The 20,534-nt window shown below is 37.9% G+C and overlaps 2 protein-coding genes and 2 long non-coding RNA genes across 5 annotated transcripts; 2 read left to right on the forward strand and 2 right to left on the reverse strand.

Annotated features, from left to right (window-relative positions):
* The first annotated feature begins 625 nt into the window (after nt 1–625).
* On the forward strand, nt 626–10,413 carry LOC138238405 (uncharacterized). Of its 2 annotated transcripts, none has more exons than XR_011189416.1 (3): nt 626–777; nt 8,003–8,103; nt 9,857–10,413. It is a non-coding gene; the product is annotated as an uncharacterized lncRNA (long non-coding RNA). The 2 variants fall into 2 exon arrangements; XR_011189417.1 differs by lacking the exon at nt 9,857–10,413 and adding an exon at nt 9,575–9,716.
* On the reverse strand, nt 4,816–6,881 carry LOC138238171 (uncharacterized). Its single transcript, XR_011189312.1, has 3 exons — nt 6,729–6,881; nt 6,507–6,602; nt 4,816–6,119 (listed from the first exon to the last, which is right to left on the reverse strand). It is a non-coding gene; the product is annotated as an uncharacterized lncRNA (long non-coding RNA).
* A 42-nt stretch (nt 10,414–10,455) lies between the features above and the next one.
* Nucleotides 10,456–14,204, reverse strand: ifit9 (interferon-induced protein with tetratricopeptide repeats 9). Its single transcript, XM_006630469.3, has 2 exons — nt 13,662–14,204; nt 10,456–12,687 (listed from the first exon to the last, which is right to left on the reverse strand). The coding sequence occupies exons 1-2, from the start codon at nt 13,664–13,666 to the stop codon at nt 11,241–11,243; spliced, it is 1,452 nt and encodes a 483-aa protein (XP_006630532.1). The 5' UTR covers nt 13,667–14,204; the 3' UTR covers nt 10,456–11,240.
* Nucleotides 14,205–17,167: 2,963 nt separating this feature from the next.
* On the forward strand, nt 17,168–18,683 carry ch25h (cholesterol 25-hydroxylase). Its single transcript, XM_015346553.2, has one exon. It carries the CDS (start codon nt 17,769–17,771, stop codon nt 18,546–18,548), a length of 780 nt encoding a protein of 259 aa, XP_015202039.1. The 5' UTR covers nt 17,168–17,768; the 3' UTR covers nt 18,549–18,683.
* Nucleotides 18,684–20,534: the final 1,851 nt, after the last annotated feature.

A 20,534-nucleotide genomic window follows, 5' to 3' on the forward strand; every position in this document is an offset into this window, starting at 1 on the left:
GTAGCTGTGGTCCTACTATCACAGGGAAGGGCAGATGTCACCTGCTCTGGTACACCGGCTCTTACACAGTGCCTGTCGGCCATAAGCGTTACACTATCTTCTCCACGGTTATGTGGGTTTCGTTCCACAGTCCATAGACACTCACTTATGTTAATTGGCTTCTGATTTATTCATTTAAAAAATGGCCCTCGTATGTGTTTTTGTGTCTGTTTGTACCTGCCTGTGATGGGCTATACAGTACAGTATATACAGTACTACTAATAATATACGTGCAAGACTTTATTTAACAGTTGGAAAAACATTGCTGCATACCCAATTTGCAAATAGATACTGTGGACTATTATTAAATCAAGGCCAGTTAAAAACTATTTTCATTAAAACTTTTAAAAAACAAGATGTCAATTTTGATATCTTAAATGACTTCATCCAGAATAAATTGAGTAAAATAGAAAGCAATAACAAATGTGCTGCTCACTTTCTATTTCCTGTGCCAGTTTTAGATTGTTAAGAAAACAAAACTGATCAACTGAAAGGCTGTCTCAGTTCAGCTATCTGATAAGCTACCATTTATACAGTGGTAATAAGATGCACTCAAACCACACCCAAACCTAGCAACAAGGAAACTTTGACACAGGAAATGCACGCAGATCTATACTATACTCATATTATTATACATATAATAGGTTAATTCCATGCTGAAAAAAAGAAGAAAGAAAACACAACGTTTCGGCCGTGGAGCCTTCTTCAGGTGTGAGAAAGACAAGGCAGTAAGCAAAGGTAATGTAGCGGGAGAACAAAGGCTGGGAGAGAGGAGGAGTGAGAGGTGGGAGAAGGGGACAGAAAGAGAGGCCAGTCAAGAGGTGTGAAGTCAGAATACAGTAGGTGTAGAGAGGTGTGAAATGAAACCTCCAATGAATGCAGAAAATCAGAGATTAAATAAAACCTCACTCGCACCAAACAAATTTATATTTCTAAATATCACGAAATGATCGAATTTAAGTCTTTTTAATAACAATGAATAGTCACCTATGCGTTACAAAATATACATTTATATTGATTTGAATCGCGTTTTGATTTAAATCGTAAACGCGTGTTTAAATATATGTGTTTAAAGGCGATATACTGTATAAAAGCGCTGATTCCTATGGAGTGTGTTTCCCTTGTAAGGATGGTATCAAAAGCAATCTTAAGTGGTGAGAAAGCTGTGCTCAATGTATTTAAGGGACTTAAAAGTCGTGTAACTGACAGTTTGAGGTAGCCTATCGTGTAAATTTCGCTTTGTTGCTGATAGGTTAAGCTTTCGAAACTCTGCCCCAAAGTCAAGTAACTGATTTTTCGCCCTGTTTCGTTGGTTAAACGCAATGATCACAAGCACCACCATGGTAACTGGGATGTGTAGTTTTTAATTCCGTTTGAATTATAACTGTACGTACTGTCTTCATATTACTAATAGTATTAATAATGAATGACCTTGGACAAGCTGTACTGTAAGTGTAAACTCAAAGTATTGCCCTGGTCAACATTCTTTTTTTCATTGACCGTCTTTGTAAAAGTAACACCAGAGCATTTCGCAATCACGCATTTGTTTCCAATCATGCAAAGTACAGTGATTCACCATGCCTTTCACATGCTCATAAAAGAGATTGATTTAGGAACATAAACATATTACCGTATGCAAACTGTACTGTATACAGTATGTATATGTATATTTAATGTCTTAACTGTGCCCATTTAAGTATTGAATATTCATATCTAATTTTACCACTGAAGGGAAATCTTAGTAGCTGAGCATAAAAAGAATAGGAGCATACTGCAACGTGTGTGAATTCAATTCAATTCAAGGTGTTTTATTTGCATGACAGATGGGTACAAGCAGTGTTGGGTATGTATATTGTAACGCTTACTGCCGACAGGCACTGTGTAAGAGCCGGCATACCAGAGCAGCGCACCGAGGGAGCGTCTGCATTTATAACTTAGTTTTTAAAATTAGTCAAGCAATATGAAGCATCTCCTTTTACTTTGAAGTCCCTTAAATACATTGAGCACAGCTTTCTCACCACTTAAGATTGCTTTTCGATACCATCCTTACAAGGGAAATCTTCTGCCCCTTATGCAAAACCAAACCCTCCTCCCATCCCAGTTTACCCTCTTTATCATCCTCAAAATCTACCTCGATTTTCAACTTAAAGCATTACTGCTTACTGGGTTTTTGAGGGGGAGGTGTCTTTCGCTGGAAATCTCGCCTACTCAACCCCTCTCTCCTGGAGTGCTGGCTGTGACGAATTAAACCGGTCTCACAGGTATTCAAAGTAGGAAGTACAGTGTTAAGTGGTAGCTGGGCTACTCCCTCAATAGAATCGCTTTAACATGCTAATGCGTTGGTTTAACAGTACGCTGTTGGTTTAACAGTACCTACTGTAAATATAAAGGAAAAGCATTTTCAGAGAGCAATCACGCTGTGTTTATGTAGAAAAAGCGATTAGGTTTATGAGCAATCTAATTACCTATTCGCTTAAAACGCTATATAAAATAAAGTTTATTTAGAGATGAATGATCAGTGTCGCAGTTTAAATAATTTTTGTAGGAGGGCTTGGACAGATTCCAAGTGCATTTTTGCAATTTACGTTGCATTGTCCAATGTTCTGTTGTAATACAGGCTAGAATACAGTTACAGTAGCCTAAGCTTTATCAGCCTATTTAAAATATTTTTTTTGAATCCCCGGCGGAACACTTTTAAAGGCGAAATGTAAAATAAAGTTTTTTATTATTGTTATAGAGAAACATGATCAGATTTTCCCTGATTCCGAAAAAAAGATCTAAAGTGCTACACATAACTTTCTTAATTCGATGTATTTAAAACAGTGAACTACTGCAGGTGTAACATAACAGAAATACAATCGAAAATAGTTTTGTGGTGTTTGTTTAGATGAAACGTTCCTAAAACGTATAATGTAATAAAATTAAAGACGATTAAAATCTGTAATCTTTCCACTTGTACTGTGAGTCATCGGAAAGTTTCTGCTTTGTGTAAGGATGGTATCGAAAAGCAATCTTAAGTGGTGAGAAAGCTGTGCTCAATGTATTTAAGGGACTTCAAAGTAAAAGGAGATGCTTCATATTGCTTGACTAATTTTAAAAACTAAGTTATAAATGCAGACGCTCCCTCGGTGCCGCGCCGGGTGTAAATATCAAAGTATACATTCCCAACACTGCTTGTACCCATCTGTCATGCAAATAAAACACCTTGAATTGAATTGAGGGAGAGAGGGGGGTAGGGGGACAAATATACTGTAGACAGGACTCAAGGCAAATAAGATACTTATGGGTACGCAGGCATTCACGACAGCAACATACGAAACGTTTGCACGTACTAAGTTAAGTTATTACTTGGTTTTCAAAGTGCAATGAAATACAATATTGTTGTTGCTGCTGTTCTGGTTGTTTTTATCCCGTAAAGCATTTTGAGAGGCCACCTTTAAAGGCGATATATACTGTAAAACCGGTGATTCTTATGGAATGTGTTCCGCAGGAGATTCAAATTTTTATTTATTTATTTTTTAATCGCGTATCTAAGGAAATCTCAGTATAACTTTGTTCATGAACAAACAGTGGCATGTTACATTATCATTCGTTTTTTTAACAAGGCTCGCCAGCTAATGTGAATCGAAACCTGTCTTGCTAGCTTTTAAAAGGAAGAAGGTGACTATTCATTGTTATCAAAAATGACTTAGAATCGATCATGTTGCGATATTTTGAAATATAAAAGTCAATTGATTGTCCATAATATCGCTATTCTATTTTTTCGAAGAAATGTTTGTTAAAAGAAAAGTCCATCCAGCACCAGCTGGATTCGAACACACAACCTGCCAGTTGTTAGTCACGCACCTAGACCAGTAGACTACAAGACAGCTCGCATGAACAGGCAGGCGAAACAGCCCTACACAGCCCTGTCGCAGCACACGAATATAATCATACCGTTATTCAATTCTTTAGATACGCGATTCCATATTATATTAGCAGAAAAGCTTAAAACTACCACTTTTTCACACGCTATTTCACATGCTAGTTAAATACTTCGATGCTTAAAATCGTTAGGGAGAAATGGAATACCGGTGTGTATTTTTCCTTTAAAGTGCCGATTCCTGGAATCTGACTGGCTGACACCCCTCTGAAGTGGTTCCATAAAATCTGGTATACGGAAAAGAAAGCGTTGATAAATACAACTGTCTTTTAATACACTCTTTGCTGTGCTCTTGAGGATCCTTGTGATACTTAAAGCTCTAGTTGAATGATAAGTGTCGCATTTTAAATCATTTTTGTAGTTAGAAATTATGAAACGCCCTGTTAAAAGCAAGGAAGTTTTTATGCCCGTTGAAGTAAAACAAAATGCCTCACAAAGTATGGCTTGGACAGATTCCAAGTGCTTGTACAAATGTGCTAAAGAAATTATACTTTGAGTATACAGCTTGTCCAAAGTCATCCATTATCAATACTATTAGTAATATCTTCAGTAAAGGCTTTGATGCATACATCATGCACACTTTGATGCACAGATTGGTGGTGGTGGAGGGGAGTCCCCATTACCTGTAAAGCGCTTTGAGTGGAGTGTCCAGAAAAGCGCTATATAAGTGTAAGCAATTATTATTATTATTATTACATATTTCTGATAAAGGTAGGTTGTGTACTTTTGTCCAACTGAGCAATCTTGCTTTCATAAAATATACCAACATTTTAATGACTGGTGATTAACATGCTGTAATACACAGTTCAAAATTAAAGGCTCAAATGCTGTACATGAGAGGTTAAGCTCCCCCTGGCGGTTTTACAAAGCGACGCCGGATAGTTTCCGGCAGAGCGTCAAATGTTACGTGACACCGCGTGATACCGCGTGATACCGCGACACGCCCACCGGGGTTTGCCACGAAATACCTCACCCATTTTGAATGGCTGCATCTGTAGTCTGTCATTAAGAGAAGGGGGAAGGTGTGATCCTAGCTGCAGGAAAATTTTGGTTTCTGTAGTCTATCTGTTGTCTGAGTTAGGAAAACAGTCTTTGAGAACACAGATGGAGAGATTAGAGGGGTCATGGTCATCAGAGGTAAAATGAGAAACAATGGGCTTGGAGAGATCTTTAATCTTCACAGCCCTAACATGTTCTCTGAAGTGGTCTCCAAGTCTCCTTCCTGTTTCTCCAATGTAGATGGCTGGGCCTTTACTGCAAGAGGTACAGTAAATAAGGTTGCTGGAGGTATAAGAAGCCATCTGGGTGATCCGGAATTGTCCTGAGGGGCCTTGAATGAGTGTGGTGTTAGATGTGTACTTGCAGGTGATACAGCGAGCTCTGTTGTAAATGAAAGTGTCTGGTGTGGATGGTTGCTGAGGGCGGTCAAGGGAGCTGTGAACAAGAAGGTTGCACAGATTAGGTGGTCGGCAATATGAGATGATCGGGGGGTCAGAAAAGAGGGCCCCAATGGAGGGATAATCCTGTAGGATGGAAGAGTTGTCGTTAGTAGTCCTGGGGATAGGAAGTGTGTTGGGGTGGTAGGGAAGCACCAAAGGAATGCGGTTGTTACGGCGGGAGTTCCTGATTGAGTTGGTGCTCCGAGGGGTGTTTTTGGCTCGGGCAAGGGCTCTGTCAATAACACTGCTGGGGTATCCTGTTGATGAAAAAGGAGTACATTTTGAGGGGTTGGTTCTGGAAGTTGATGTTGCTGCATAATCGTTGTAGCCGTAGGAACTGTGGAAAAGGAAGAGAGTTTTTAGTGTGTTTGGGGTGAAATGATCTATACAGGAGACAGCTGTGTGAATCCGTGGGTTTGTAATAAACCGAAGTGGAGAGTTGGGGGTAGTTGATGGAGAAGTTGATGTCTAGAAACAGAAGAGTAGTGGAAGATATGTTAACCGTGTTTGAGGGACGAGTGGAAGCTGGTGAAATGATGCAGAAAGCATTCAAACTGGTCGTTGGAGCATGTGGCAGCACCGACGCAGTCATCAATGTATCACTTGTAGAGGTCAGGAACATAGCCAGTGTAGGAAGCAAAGAAGTGTTCTTCTACCCAACCGCCAAAAATATTGGCATAGCTGGGTCCCATTCTGGTGCCCATGGCAACTCCACTCACCTGTTGGTAAAAAAATTAGAATGCATTCAGTATGAGGACCAGTTCTGCAAGGCGTACAAGGGTGTGGGTGGGTGGATCAAGCAGTATGCGTTTGTCCAGCGTGTGCTTGGGGGCTGTAAGGCCATCATTATGGGGAATGGCGGTGTAAAGAGATGTGATGTCCATGGTAAAAATGTAGCATTCGGGGCCCTGAAATTGGAAATTATTAAAATGTTGGAGCACGTGGTTGGTGTCTTTGATGTATGAGGGGAGACCTTCAACCAGCGGTCTCATGAGGCTGTCGAGAAAGGCCGAGATGTAAGTAGTCAGACAGTTGCATGCTGATACGATGGGGTGTCCAGGGGTGTCCGGTTTGTGGATTTTGGGGAGGAGGTAAAATTGAGATACCTCTATGATGAGCTGGTTCGCCTCCTGGGGGAGCTCCTTTCTGCTGATAAGAAGGGTGATGGTGGATACTTCCTTTTGGTAGTCAGTGGTAGGGTCCTGTTGGAGAGGGAGGTAGGCAGAAGTGTCAGTTAACTAACTACTAACCAAGGTACTGACTTCACCAACATGGCTGCACAGCTTGTTTCTTACTCTCACTGACCCTTTAGGTAAAGATGTGCTTACTTTTCTGAGGTTTAAATACTCTTCTGTTTCTTTTCCATCTGTGTCCTCTGGTTCATGACTCTGTGAGTGTCTTTGAGGCACAGCCAGCCAGAGGAAGCATGCAAGAACACGCCTGCACACACATGTCACTAAAATAAATGCACAGTTAATGTACAATTGGATAAAAAATCCCAGTACAACAAGTGTTCTGAAATGTCTTGTTAATCTCAATAAAGCAACGAAAAAAATAACACTAGGCACAAATGGTAGCTGTACTGTTACAATCTGGCTGCCATAGTCATGACTAATCTTTCTGGTGTAAAACCCTGAAACTAATTAAACTTATTTGATTGTAACCACTGTTGTGAGTCACATGGCAGCTGGGATAGAAAAGTTCATATTTTATGACATGAGGTTGGCTCTAATATTTTTTGATTTACAAACTGCATAGTTATAAGTGTAAAAGTTCCACTTGAATGCTATTTATACATTTAGATGGATCTTTAGGCACTGTCAGATTATCAGATTGCAGTGGGTAATTTACATTTTTACAAGGGGAAAAGATTATGATAAAGACTGGATATGGAGCAGCCTTGGAATACATCATCATTATTGTTTGCAATTATTTCTTAGTTTGTTTACGTATTTCTGTCACTAACCACCATTTCGCACTTTATTAAGAATTGCAAGCAAGCTCTTAGACATATAGATATAATACTGTAGCAGAGTCAGCAGAGTCAGTTCATCCATCTGTAATCACGATGTCACACACATTCTGGAAAGAAATTATTTAATGAAAACCTTTACTTCCAAAAAATAAGAAAAGTACTAGAGAGAGTCCATGACAGGTAAGAAACCAGTCACACACATCCCTCACAAGCTCCATTGCCAATGAGGAGCAGCAACACTCTGACAGAATGACTTTGGTTTGCAAATAATTTTCATCAGAGCTCAAAGTTAAGAGATTAAAAAAAACTTGAATGATGAAGCTTTATCTATTCTTGTACACTGTATGAGAAAACCACTCTACCAACTTCATGAAGCATATCTTCAAGATCTTCTAGGTCAGTGGCTTCCCTTCTGAGGTCCCATGGAAAGTGACACTCCAGTGAAAGTACAGTGTCTTTCGGGATATCAACAGATCTTAAATGGCAATGATTAAGCTAAAAAGAAAAGTAGGCTGTAAATCACTTTATACAGTATGATGTGAAATACTAGGCTAGGCAATGGGTTTTTGTATTAAAAAATACTGTAGAATACAATCTACCTCCATTAATATTTAAATATTTTTTCAGGGCTACAAATGAAATACTGACTTTTGACAGGAAGCAGATAAGTTAAGAGCATCTCTAGCACAAGCATTTCTGCAGAAGGGGATAGCATACACCACAATGAGGTAAATTAGGTTTAAAATACAATTGTGGTATATACAAAATGTGTATTAGAATATATGTGTAATGAATATGTGTATATATTGTATATATAATATTTAATAATACTTACGCCATAATGAAGACTTGGGTTGACACAGTTTCGGTTGCAGAAAGTGAAAGTGTGTCTGTGGCAAACCCTTACCCAATGAAAACGAAACTTAAATTTACACGATACAGATGTTAAACAAAAAAACGCAAGATCAACAATCATATCTAGACGGGAAATAAAAAAACAACCATTGACCACTAGGGGGTGACCACTCTTTGCTAGAAGAATGAATTCTCACATTGACAGTGTTTATTTTTAACATTTTAAGTACAAATCACTATGTGCTTTTATTAAATATATTAGGAAATATATTAGGTCTTAAATTAAAATGAAACAAATACAACAAACAGAGGAATGTTACCTAACGTGCAGAATCTGAAAATAAAAATCAATTCTGGACAAACCAACGAAAGACAAGAAGATGGTGAGCAAAGTGACATATTTGTGGAATACTACACACACGCAGGAGCAAGTGCTCGCTTAGATCAAGAGAGCTTTGTCATCAGGAATGAGCTTTTTGAGGATTTGGTTTTAGATACTTTTCATCAGTTCCTTCACATTTTATGTTGCACCAAATGGAAGTTGTCAACTAATATTAGGAAGGGATGATGACAGTCAAGCTAGTTGTAAATTTGTCCCAGCAAATTATAAACATTCCTGACATCAACATTTCTCGAAAGTTATATACCCATCCATCCATTTTCTAACAACTTTATCCATTACAGAGTCACGATGGTGAATACACATGTAAGTTGTGGATAAAAACAACAGCCCAATAGATTACTTATAATTGCATCACACTTTGTTGATTGGTATAGAAGTCTATTTTGAGATGAGAAATTTTAAAGAATACACTAAATTATTCGTTGGTCCTCTGGATGCTATCGTTTTCTCTATACAATTGTTCTCTGGCACTCTGGTGTTTTTTGTTTCACCAGGAATTTCAGTGCTGAATGCACAGCTTAAAAGGCTAAAATGTGTGCTGCTGCTGAGAGGATTCTTCTAGTTCTAGCCAGCAGCCATATCACCCTGCAACTGATAACTGGCAGCCCACTGAAGCTAAGCCTGGGAAAATCTAAGGTTGCTGCTGGAAGAGGTGTTAGTGGGGCCAGCAGAGGGCGCTCACCCTGCGGTATATGCAGGTCCTAATGCCCCAGTATAGTGACGGGGACACTATACCGTCAACAGGGGTCGTCCTTCGGATGAGACGTAAAACTGAGGTCCTGACTCTCTGTGGTCATTAAAAATCCCGGGGTGTTTCTCGAAAAGAGTAGGGGTGTAACCCCGGCTTCCTGTCCAAATTTCCCATTGGCCCTTACCAATCATGGCCTCCTAATAATCCCCATCTATGAATTGGCTTCATTACTCTGCTCTCCTCCTGATAGCTGATGTGTGGTGAGCGTTCTGGCGCACTATGGCTGCTGTCGCATCATCCAGGTGGGTGCTGCACATTGGTGGTGGTGGAGGAGAGTCCCCATTACCTGTAAAGCGCTTTGAGTGGAGTGTCCGGAAAAGCGCTATATAAGTGTGAGCAATTATTATTATTATTATTATTATTATTAGTTTGAATATTGTTTATATATATATAATATATTATTTTTTCACCAGATGTCTTTTTTTCCCCAAAATAGCCCTTCTCCTTTAGTCACATGTCTAATTAATTTCAGGTTATCTAGTGCCATCTTCTGATATTCTCCAATGCTCCATGCAAATGCTCTTGGAGAAATACTGCAATGTGCAAGTAAGTTGTCCGCTGAGTGTGCCTGATGTCGTGGTTGGTACTACCAAGCTCAGGCTTCATAGTCATATCAATCTGATGGTTTTGTTTGAACTTACCTCCATGTAGCTATATAAAGTCTCTAGATTTGTGTCATGTGCAAAATACAGTATGATCCACAGCAAAAATAAGGAGTGGGCATTGAAACAAAAATAAAATGCAAGGCAATAAGACTGCATCCATGGAAAAAATTGACAGTGCGCAGAACAATATTTTATTCCAAATATCTACTCCATGTTCACCTGGCTCATCCTTCATGAAAGTAAATGGAGGATCTTTAGCCTCTGCCACATGAGTTATGGCAAATAAACTTTCAATATGTCTGCCTCTACGTTACATTTATTAGGATTTGACCAAACTACTAAAATAACGTCATTGATGCATGTAATTAAAATAATGTAATTATTGTATTATTAAAATACTGAAATAATGTAATTAGTGTACTCTCCCATGCAGACACATTTCTTAAATATCTAAAGTCCATTCAAATTATGTTGAAGTCTTTATTTACATCCTTAACAAATGCTTTGCTTCTTAGAATCACAAGACCATACAGTGCATTACATGCTTGATATTGCTATTCCTCAATGGTAGAAAGAACAACATTTTGCAAACGGCAATATAATTAACTAGATCTCTGACACGTCCGTGTCTTGGTCTTCTTCCTCATTGCAGACCAAGAGAAGAAAAGCAAGTTTTCAGCAAGATGGTGTTCATAGCTTTTTCAGCAGATACAAGAAGATTTAACAAAGGGATTTAAAGTTTTAACTACATAAATATAAAGAGTGGTTTAACTGTGTATTTATAACCATACATGATTTGTTATACAATAATTTGTTAAGGTTGCACTTTTGATGTTAATTCTTGCTTAACTACAAAAAAGACAGCATAGTATAAAATATTGCTTGCGGTTTACTTAGGCGCACATTGTGTTTATAAGATTTTAATGTGCACTATATTTCACATAACTCATTGTGTATACATAGTACATTTCCTTATGTAACAGCATCTTTATATTAAACAAGGTCATTCATGGTTACTTAAAGTGTATTTCTCTAATGAATCAATGTATACATTTTATTTTATCTGAAAGTCTAAACATGTTTAAGAGATTAATTACACACTTTCAATGCTTTTGATTTCAAACAATTTTCAAATCGTTTATCTGTTAAAAAGGCATCTGCTTTTCATCTTGGTTTCCTTTCCACCATAGATCTGACACCAGTAAAGAAAAAAAAATGAAATGCATTCTTTATTTTGTTGCTGTCTTCAATCTACTTCAGTTTCATTCTTTCGCTGAATTCAGCACTGAGCTGGTCAGCACTGCCTGCTGCAAAATGCCTTGCTCTTGCTGTGTACTCCATAGCTTTCTTCTCCTCTTTATCCTCGGTGCACAAAAACGCCAGAATTTCAAAGGCCTCACTGACCTTCTCCTTGCATTTGAGCTGCCTTTCTGCAATTTGTTTCAGCTTTTTGCCAGCCTGCCTTCTGTCTGATGTCTGCATTCGGAACTGATATGCGGCTTTGAACTGGTTTATTGCGCCAGGCTCTGATTTTTTCTTGTACATCAGAAACAACCCATAGCTGGTGTGACAGTGCTGCCTGTCAGAGTTGCAGAGACTCTGGTCTTCCAGCAAGCTAACATAGACTTTTTCTGCATCTTCTATTTGACGGTTCTCTCCATAGGCCTCTGCCAGGTTAATATTAGCATGTATATTGGAAGGCTTCAGTTCTACTGCTCTTTTGAAGTACTGGATGCACTCCACGGCCTTGGCTCTTTTTTCAGTCACAGGGATGCGTTTTGCACCTTTCTGGGCTTGAAACATGAGAGCGAGCTGCTGTTTGTAACAAAGGCCAATCTGGTGATGCAGAAAGGATGAATGGGGGGCCAGCTCTATTGCCTTTTTAAGGATTGCTAGGGACTGGTCAATGCATCCTTCTGCTCTGAAATACTTTGCCACGTACCTTGTAATCTGAGGCACATCAGGAGTCAGCCTGAGAGCTTGTTTGATGAGTTTCCAAGAATCTTCTTTCTTGACGTGTTGAAGCTTAAGGGCCAAGAGCACCATGGCCTCCGAATCACAAGGCTCTAATTGTAAGACCTTTTTTAACTGACGCACTGCATCACTTGTCTCTGGATTCACTCTTTTCCCCATCATTCCCTCAAGTCTATAGAGAACGACTGCATACCCCATGTTAAATGACACATTCTCTGGATCGCCATGCAGAGCTTTTTGGAAACTTTCTTTAGAGCTTTGATAGAATCTGGACCCAAGTTTTAGAAATGTCCAACCCTTTTCTCCATAAACTCTGGGCACATTGGCTGAATACTTTGATGACTGTGGGATACCCTTGCATATGTTTTCCAGTTTGCCAAAATAAGTGCTGACTTCAGTTAGTTTGCCAATGTGGTAGTATATCCAGGCAAAGTTAGCATAAGTAACCAGTAAGTCAGCCTCTGAGAATGACTTCTCCTCCCTTAAAACTCTTTCAGCCTTGTTAAGGAATTCAAGACCAGTTTCACTCTTCCCTGTTGTCTGACTAATGAATGCCAGCACATTAAAGAAAGTGGGATGATACCGACGGTGACAGAATTTTATTCTGTCCAAGAGCTTTTCCGGGATGTTATCCAGATCTTTCACATCGCCTTTCTCTATTCCCCATGTGAAGTGGCACTCAAGTGTCTTCAGTGTGACTTCCAGTTCTTGGTTCTGTGGGGCACTGGAAGAGAAAAAGAAACTTTAATACCACCATATCAGATTGCAGGACAAAACGTTTGCTGATGAAAAGGTTTGCTCAATTTACATATTATTTTGTACATATTAAATGCAACAAGATAGTTATATACTCAATAATTTATTAAACCACATATTTAGGTAATCATGTTTCTTTTGCATGTTAACCTATCTGCCTGAGGTAGTCTGTAAAGACTGGTATTGACCTACAGTAGGTATGAAATAATTGATGACTGCAATTTTATATACAGTACAGTACATGTGTGTATTTATATGCTGATAATACAGTGTCTCTTAACCTGTTTTAACTAAAATAATCTTTACTTGGATTATTGCAAACTAGTGTTAAAATGCTTATGCTTTCGGGCATTAAGGGATGGCTTTTCTTCAGTGCAATGGTTCACCAATCAACGCTGCCCTGGCTTTTAAAGACATAAAATGCTGCTATTAGCGATAAGAAAATGTAGTGTGTATATTACAAGTGTATTACTAAAAAAGATCATACATACATACCTGATATATATATAAACAGTATATACTGTATGTTACGGTGTCTAATTTATGACTTTCCACGCTTCATTTCTTGTTAGTCAATAACGCACACTGAAAATGGTAATACTCGGAAAAAGCTTAAAACATCTGGTTATTAGTACAGCAGGATAGTCATATACAATTAGCATAGTGGTGTGCATGAAGTATCATTGTCGGTTATGCTGCTGAAAGAAAACCCAAAATAAACTTTGTAACAAAGGTTTTAGTCAAGTATTCGCTCAACACGAATATTATAATCCATCTCAAATCAGCGCGACTGCGAATGAATAGGGACTGCGCAGTATTAAATGTGAATATTCTGATTGAATTCAGGAAAACGCCAACAATTCTTCGTATTCGCGTCATTCATACGAATGGCATATACTGTATACCTCTATTTACAGAAATTTTCAAAATTAATTAATTTACCTCATAGTGTCGACAAGTGCAGCTTGTGAACTAGCGGTTACCGATTGCTGATTTCCAGCTTCTTACACCCAGAGAAACGAAACAGAAACTCCATCCAGTAGTTTCCATTTCTCAAGTTAATAAACTGTTTCTGTTTCCCAAGCTCGACGTCGTCATAAGAAATTGAAAACACGCCCTATCTCTTGCTTTCTAGCAGGTACTGCACCCGCTTTAAAGTCCAATGCTTGAAATAAAACAATTATTCAAATCGACGGAGTACTGTATATATTCTAAACTAAATTCATGCTCAAGAAAAATGTGCTCTGGTACGGAATCTCATATAGTAGCGCCCCTAAGTGCGTTGATCTGAGCTGGGCTTTATCACCGGAAGAATGAGTATACGCTGTAGACATGTCTGCACTAACATTTAAAAATACAGTACGTGTACAGTAAATCGCTGTTGCTCATTATTTACATAGTGTATAAACAGAATGTCGACATTATTAATATAGCAGATATAAAAATTTGCTTGCTGAATTATTAAATGTCCCTTGTAAATACAGTGTAATGCCGTGTAACCAAATCAACCAGCCATTTCTTATTTTCGAATGATCAATAAATCGTTGCTTTCAATATCTACTCGTTAAGAGGAACAATCTGAGAGATGGATATAAATTAATTCACAACACATCTTGAACAAAAACGCGTTACACCACAGGAACCACAGGTAACAAAAAGGCGTGATAACGTTGAGCAAAGTTCTCTCTAATGGGCTGAAACGGATGGATTGCAATACAATTTTAAAGAAGTATTCAGATCTACTGTATAAGTGAATACTTGGCGAAATGATCGTGTTGAAAACCTGACATCCATCTAAGTCCTGTGAAATAAATGTATCAGCTCTGTGCAGAATCTCCCTTTGGCATCTCCTGGGTACGTAATGTGTACTAATTTCACAAATGCGATTGCTATAGACTTTACCAATGTTCTTCCTATTGAATTCTGTTGGTATTTAATTTTTTTTTGTGGGGGGGATATACATTGTCATACATGATTAGTTTTTTGGCTCGTTTCTCGTCTTTTTGGCGCGATGATCATCCAAGCACAGTGTTCTGAATAAAGAAATGAAATGACGGCCCCGGTGCAAGTTTTAATTGAAACACACGTCACCCCTTTACTCGTGAGAAATGGAGCTGAAATTCTCCAGGAGGGCGAAGGTTCCTACAGCTACTGTATAATAATAATAATAATAATAATAATAATAATAATAATAATGTAACGCTTACGGCCGACAGGCACTGTGTAAGAGCCGGCGTACCAGAGCAGGTGACGTCACCGCCCTTCCCTGTGATAGCAGGACTACAGTTACTGGGCTGTAGAGAGATCTCTCTTTAGCTCACGGGGCTGGGTCACTGCAGAGAGACGCGGGAGTCGGGATGGGGCCGACCTAATGCGGCAAGGGCGCCCGCCGGAGCCCCCGTTGCGTTACAATAATAATAATTGCTTACACTTATATAGCGCTTTTCTGGACACCCCACTCAAAGCGCTTTACAGGTAATGGGGACTCCCCTCCACCACCACCACCAATGTGCAGCACCCACCTGGATGGAACATACATTAGGTGTCAGTGAGGCCTGATTCGTTTCCACAGTCACAGAACAACTCTCACTGATATGGCGAAAGCGACAAGACTACTTTTCGATTTAATTTAGAAAACGATTTAATCGTCTACTTGTTCTTTTTGCATAAGACATTTAAATAGAGATGCACATAACAGTAAATGTAAAAATATTTAATATACAATTTTGGGCCTAATTAAATAGCATTGACATAGTGGTTAGGACTGCCACATTACAGCTTTTGTGTCCTGGAATCCAATCCATTCTTCACCGTCGTGCCTTAACACTGTTTACGCGTTTTTCTTGAGGTAGGTTGGAGTATGCTTGATTTTTTGCTTAAGGTAGGTTGGAGTATGCATGATTTTTTGCTTACGGTAGTTTGGAGTTTGCATGTTTATTTCTCCGGCTAGTGTGGTGTTTGCGCGTTTGCATTATTTTTGTCTAGGTAGTGTGTTTACATGTTTGCATGTTTTTCTCCAGGTAATGCGAATGTTTCATGTTTGTTTCTCCAGGTAGTGTAGAGTTTTCATTTTTTTTTTTCTTCAGGTATTCCGGAGTTAGCACGTTTGCATGTTGTTCTCCAGGTAGTGTGAATTTTTCATTTTTTTTTCTTAAGGTAGTGTGGTGTTTACATTTTTTCGGGGTGTATGGAGTTCGCGTCTTTGCATGTTTTTGCTCCAGGTACTCCAATTTTTTTCCACTTCCCAAAGTCTTAATCGATAACTCTAAATTGTACCTGTGTGTGTGCCATGTTCGCTAAAATAGGCTTCAGATTACCGTGATTCTCACCAGGAACTCCGATTCTCACCGGACCAGTTTTCTGATTAAGGAATGTTAATTGGATACAAAAACGGATCTACAGTAGCTTTAAACTTTACATCAACGTAATGTTATTCTTTGACCTCTAGATGGCGCTCTAGATATAAGTCTTTTTAAACGAAAACCTTTTCATCACCAGGTATTGTGATTCCTTGAGAAGCAGGGTTTTTAAAGAAAGCTTTGAGTGGTAATTATGGTGTTTTCGGCACAGAATAGTTGCCTGGGCATCAGGAGGAGGATATCAGAATCCCCCAAATAGGAGGAATAATCTTCAGAGTTGAGAGATGCAAAATAATAAACGAAAAGGAATGTCTCTGACTTGTATTTGGTGTAGAAGAGGTTTATCATTTCTACTTACACCAACTAATTTTATCTTTATAGACTAGTATACCTTTACCAACACATTAAGGTATATTTTAAAATATACTATAGCTGAATATTTGAATGATCTGCTCACTTGGAGCACATATTTATGGTAAGTTTCTTTCTGGAGATCATGCACCTTAGTGTTGAGTGTGCATTGTTCTTTAGGTCTGTGTTTTATATTCTGTAAAATCTTAAAGATTGGGGTTTTCTTTATTCATTAGGTTAACCGAGCTGAAAACACTGTATTTTGATGGCCTTTTTAACTATATTCTTGTTTTCCTTAATTTTAGTCTTTATTTTTTGGAGCTATTTTTAATATTTGGAGCTACAGGACCGGTATTTTGGTATCCTTTTAGTGTTCATGGGACATGAAAGATTTAATGTAGATTAAGATGTGGACTTAATAAAAATATCTTCCTTTCTTAAGTAATTTTAGTGAGTAACAAGTAGAATATGTCCCTTTTAGCAATTTATAATTAGTGATTTGCATTTTTATAAATATCTGTGGAATACAGTATATGAGAAGAAAAGTCTGAAGTGAAACAGTATGGAAAATGTTGTTAGCCTAGATTTGTTTTTATTAATCTAAACTTTCCACAATTTTTGTTTTTCATTTTTTTTATAGTCATGTGTAAAAGCTTTCAACAGAGTAACTGTTTCTGTGAATCTACTACGTGTGTATTATTAGCATTCAGCGCTGATACACAAAAAGAAATAGCCATTGTCTTCTTGACATTATTTAAGTAAGTCCATTTTGAAAGATTTTAATTACATGATTTTGAGATTTGTTTTACTTTGTGTGTTCTTTTTGGAATTGATTAACTCTCCTGTTTTAACGCTACTTTGTTTGGAATGATGGTCACCATACAAAGTCATCCTAATAAATATAAATAAATCGCCTGACTGATATGTAGGTTGAGGATGACATTAATACAAAACGCATATTGACAATAAGAGGATAAAAGCTTGTAATGTATTGTAAAAAATTACAAGATATTCAAATCCTCTTAAATGTGAGGTAATTGGTTAAAGCAGAGAAAATAAACCAGTCATAAATTGTTTCATAATACTAAGGAAACTTTGACCGTAATCTTCAAACTTTCAACTTCAGAACTTTCAACATCTTAAAATAGAATATGGCATTACCAACAGTTAAAAGTTCTTTATCTTACTACCTCTGTTGGTTTCCCTTATCCGAGGGAAAACCCCAGACATGCCCTGTTTCTCATGATGTTCTGTGACGTATAGGAGGGAGGAGGCGTGGCGACTGCATTCACAATAAGAATCCTGTGCTCTGTGCTAACAGAGCCAGATTGCAGCAAAGATGCAGGACACTTTGATTTTGCAGAACGTCTGGGACTTTGTGCGGGCACAGGATGCCTATCTTAAATCTCCTTTCTTTCCAGCCCTGTTTTCCTTCATCGTCTACATGGGATTCTGTCTGCCATTTGTGATTCTGGATATCCTCTCTTCCAAGGCAGCTTTCATCAGAAAATACAAGATTCAGCCAAATACTCAGGTTACATGGGAAATGGCAGGGACCTGCATCATGCAGACTGTGTACAACCACATTGTCTTCATTTTCCCATTGACTGTCTTACACTGGTACTGGAAACCAGTCTTCTACCCTCTGGAGGCTCCTGGGCTGATCAGAGTGATCCTGGACATTGTTGCGTGCCTGCTGCTCTTTGATTTCCAGTACTTTATCTGGCATTTAATTCACCACAAAGTTCCATGGCTGTACAAAACCTTCCACAAGGTGCACCACAAGTATACCTCCACCTTTGCACTGACTGCTGAGCACTCCGGAGCGTGGGAGACCCTTTCCTTGGGTTTTTTTGCTGCTATCAGTCCTATGATGCTGGACTGTCATCCTCTTACTGAGATGCTCTTCTTTGTTGTGAACATATGGCTGTCTGTGGAGGACCACTGTGGCTACGACTTTCCTTGGGCTACGCATAGACTTGTGCCATTTGGACTGTTTGGTGGAGCACCTCATCACGACCTCCATCACTTGAAGTTCAAATCCAACTACGCGCCTTATTTTACACACTGGGACAAGATATTTGGCACCCTGCTTCAAGCCAACGTCAGAAATAACTAATTTTGTCTAAGGTGGAACACCACAACGGACTAACAATAACACTGCCATTTTTCTGCTGGCCAGTAAAAAACATACATTATAATTGTATTAATAACATGTTTGTCTTCTTTTATATTAAAAGGGATATTATGGATATTGATCTGTCATATAAGCTAATTATATTGTTTCCGCTGTGAATTGTCTTAATGTGTTAAATAATCTATTTTAATATTTAAATTAATAAAATAATTTAAATTGAACTGCATTTTTGGTGTCTGTCTGCATATTTAGCTTGGATAAGATCTTTGCATCTGGTGTAAAATATGAAGTCATCAAATGAAGAACAAATTTCATTCATTATAAGTTCTTGAATTGAGCCAAAACTAAGGTAAAGTTTGCACAAAATACAAGTATAGTAACGATATAAATTTATGTTTAATTTAAATTGTTATCATAGTGACATGTTTTCACTGAATGTGATACAAGCAGTTTGGAAATTATGAGGGTAGAAACAAAGCTTTAGAGTGTGTGGCAAAGTCACAGACACCTATGTTATCAACTGATCAAAGACATTCTCAAGTGGAAATGAACCATGACAAAAAGTGATGCACTTTCCTTTTTACTTTCTTTAAGATGGGTTATACAATCATTTGGAAAAACATCCACTCACTGTATATTTATCAAGTGAGCACAAGTATCCAGCCATAGAACCTTAATATTTTTGTTCATATTCATGAATGGTTCTGCTTATATACAAGATAAATGCTCTTGGAAGGCAGGTTTTTATTTTGAGGAAAATACAGAACTTTAAAAATACAGTATATTGAATTTTGAGAGAAGTTCAATTATATATAATGTATACTGTATAAATTGCAATATAAATTGTCCTGGTTAATCCACACAATAAGGGATTATTTACTTTTTAAGATAAAACATAAAAATAGAGGAAACGTAATTTTTGATAATTAATTTTTTATAATTTAATAAATGCTTCATTAGGATTAGATTAGGTTTTGGCTTGAAGTACTAAGAATTATGTGACTTTTCCTTACTAGACATTAATAAACACAAAATCTTAAAAAGCAGTAATAAATGACTAACATTAGGTAGGTTATTCTTCTACATATTCATCAGAGAAATAACCTTTCTTACCTTTTTAGAATCCTTAGTATTAAGTGTCATAAGCAATAATATAATGTAGAATAAGTAAATAAGAAATTATTTAATTAAACTAGTTAAGGAACACTTCTTAAAGCTTTCTTTCCTTCTGAGGAAAAGCTTCACTCTTTATGAACTTCACAAAAAACTGTCAAAGGATTTTTGTTGTTGTAGCTTGCAGATTACATAATACAAACAAGGAAAAAACAAATTCCAATAAAATAAAACCACAAAACATTGCTTGCTCTTCACAACAAGTTCATCTTTCCTACTTGGTGTTTTTCTTATTCTCAAACTGCATTTTCCTGTTTCAAGTAGGAACTTGCCTTTTGGCAACACTGATACTTGACAGAGTTTAATACCCGTCAAGAAAAATAAGCTCCCTCCACAAGAGTAAGCATAAACATATGACACACAAATGTAATATACAGCACCCACAATTTTTTTTAGTGTTCTTCTAAGGCATTCTGTGGTGTCAGTCTTATAATGTTTCACTATTTATAAGGGTTTCATTAAAGCTGTGTATTTCAGTAGAAATTCAAGCATCACCACAGCAAATAGTTAATATCAGGTCAGGATTGTTTGGAATTCACGCTAGTAGCAGTATGTTGCAGAAAGCAAAAGAGATCAAATGTAAGGTAGTTATGCAATATAGAGCAGCTCATTCATTTTAAGAAATGATGTGACAGGTGGAAACATGATATAGACAGAATAGCCTGAAGTAATAATCTCTCACATCCTTTACTCCAAATCAGTCTTGGAGCCTAGAGGAAGAAGACCAATAGAGAAGTACAGTATGGATCTTCAGTGAGGGTCCCATGTCTAACACAGCTCATTTGATGCTGAGGT

Source organism: Lepisosteus oculatus, chromosome 4 (assembly GCF_040954835.1).
Source record: "Lepisosteus oculatus isolate fLepOcu1 chromosome 4, fLepOcu1.hap2, whole genome shotgun sequence".
Lineage (NCBI taxonomy): Eukaryota > Metazoa > Chordata > Actinopteri > Semionotiformes > Lepisosteidae > Lepisosteus > Lepisosteus oculatus.

Bases quoted from the DNA above. Each gene is read 5' to 3' on its own strand.
- ch25h (XM_015346553.2), top strand. From the start codon at position 17,769: ATGCAGGACACTTTGATTTTGCAGAACGTCTGGGACTTTGTGCGGGCA.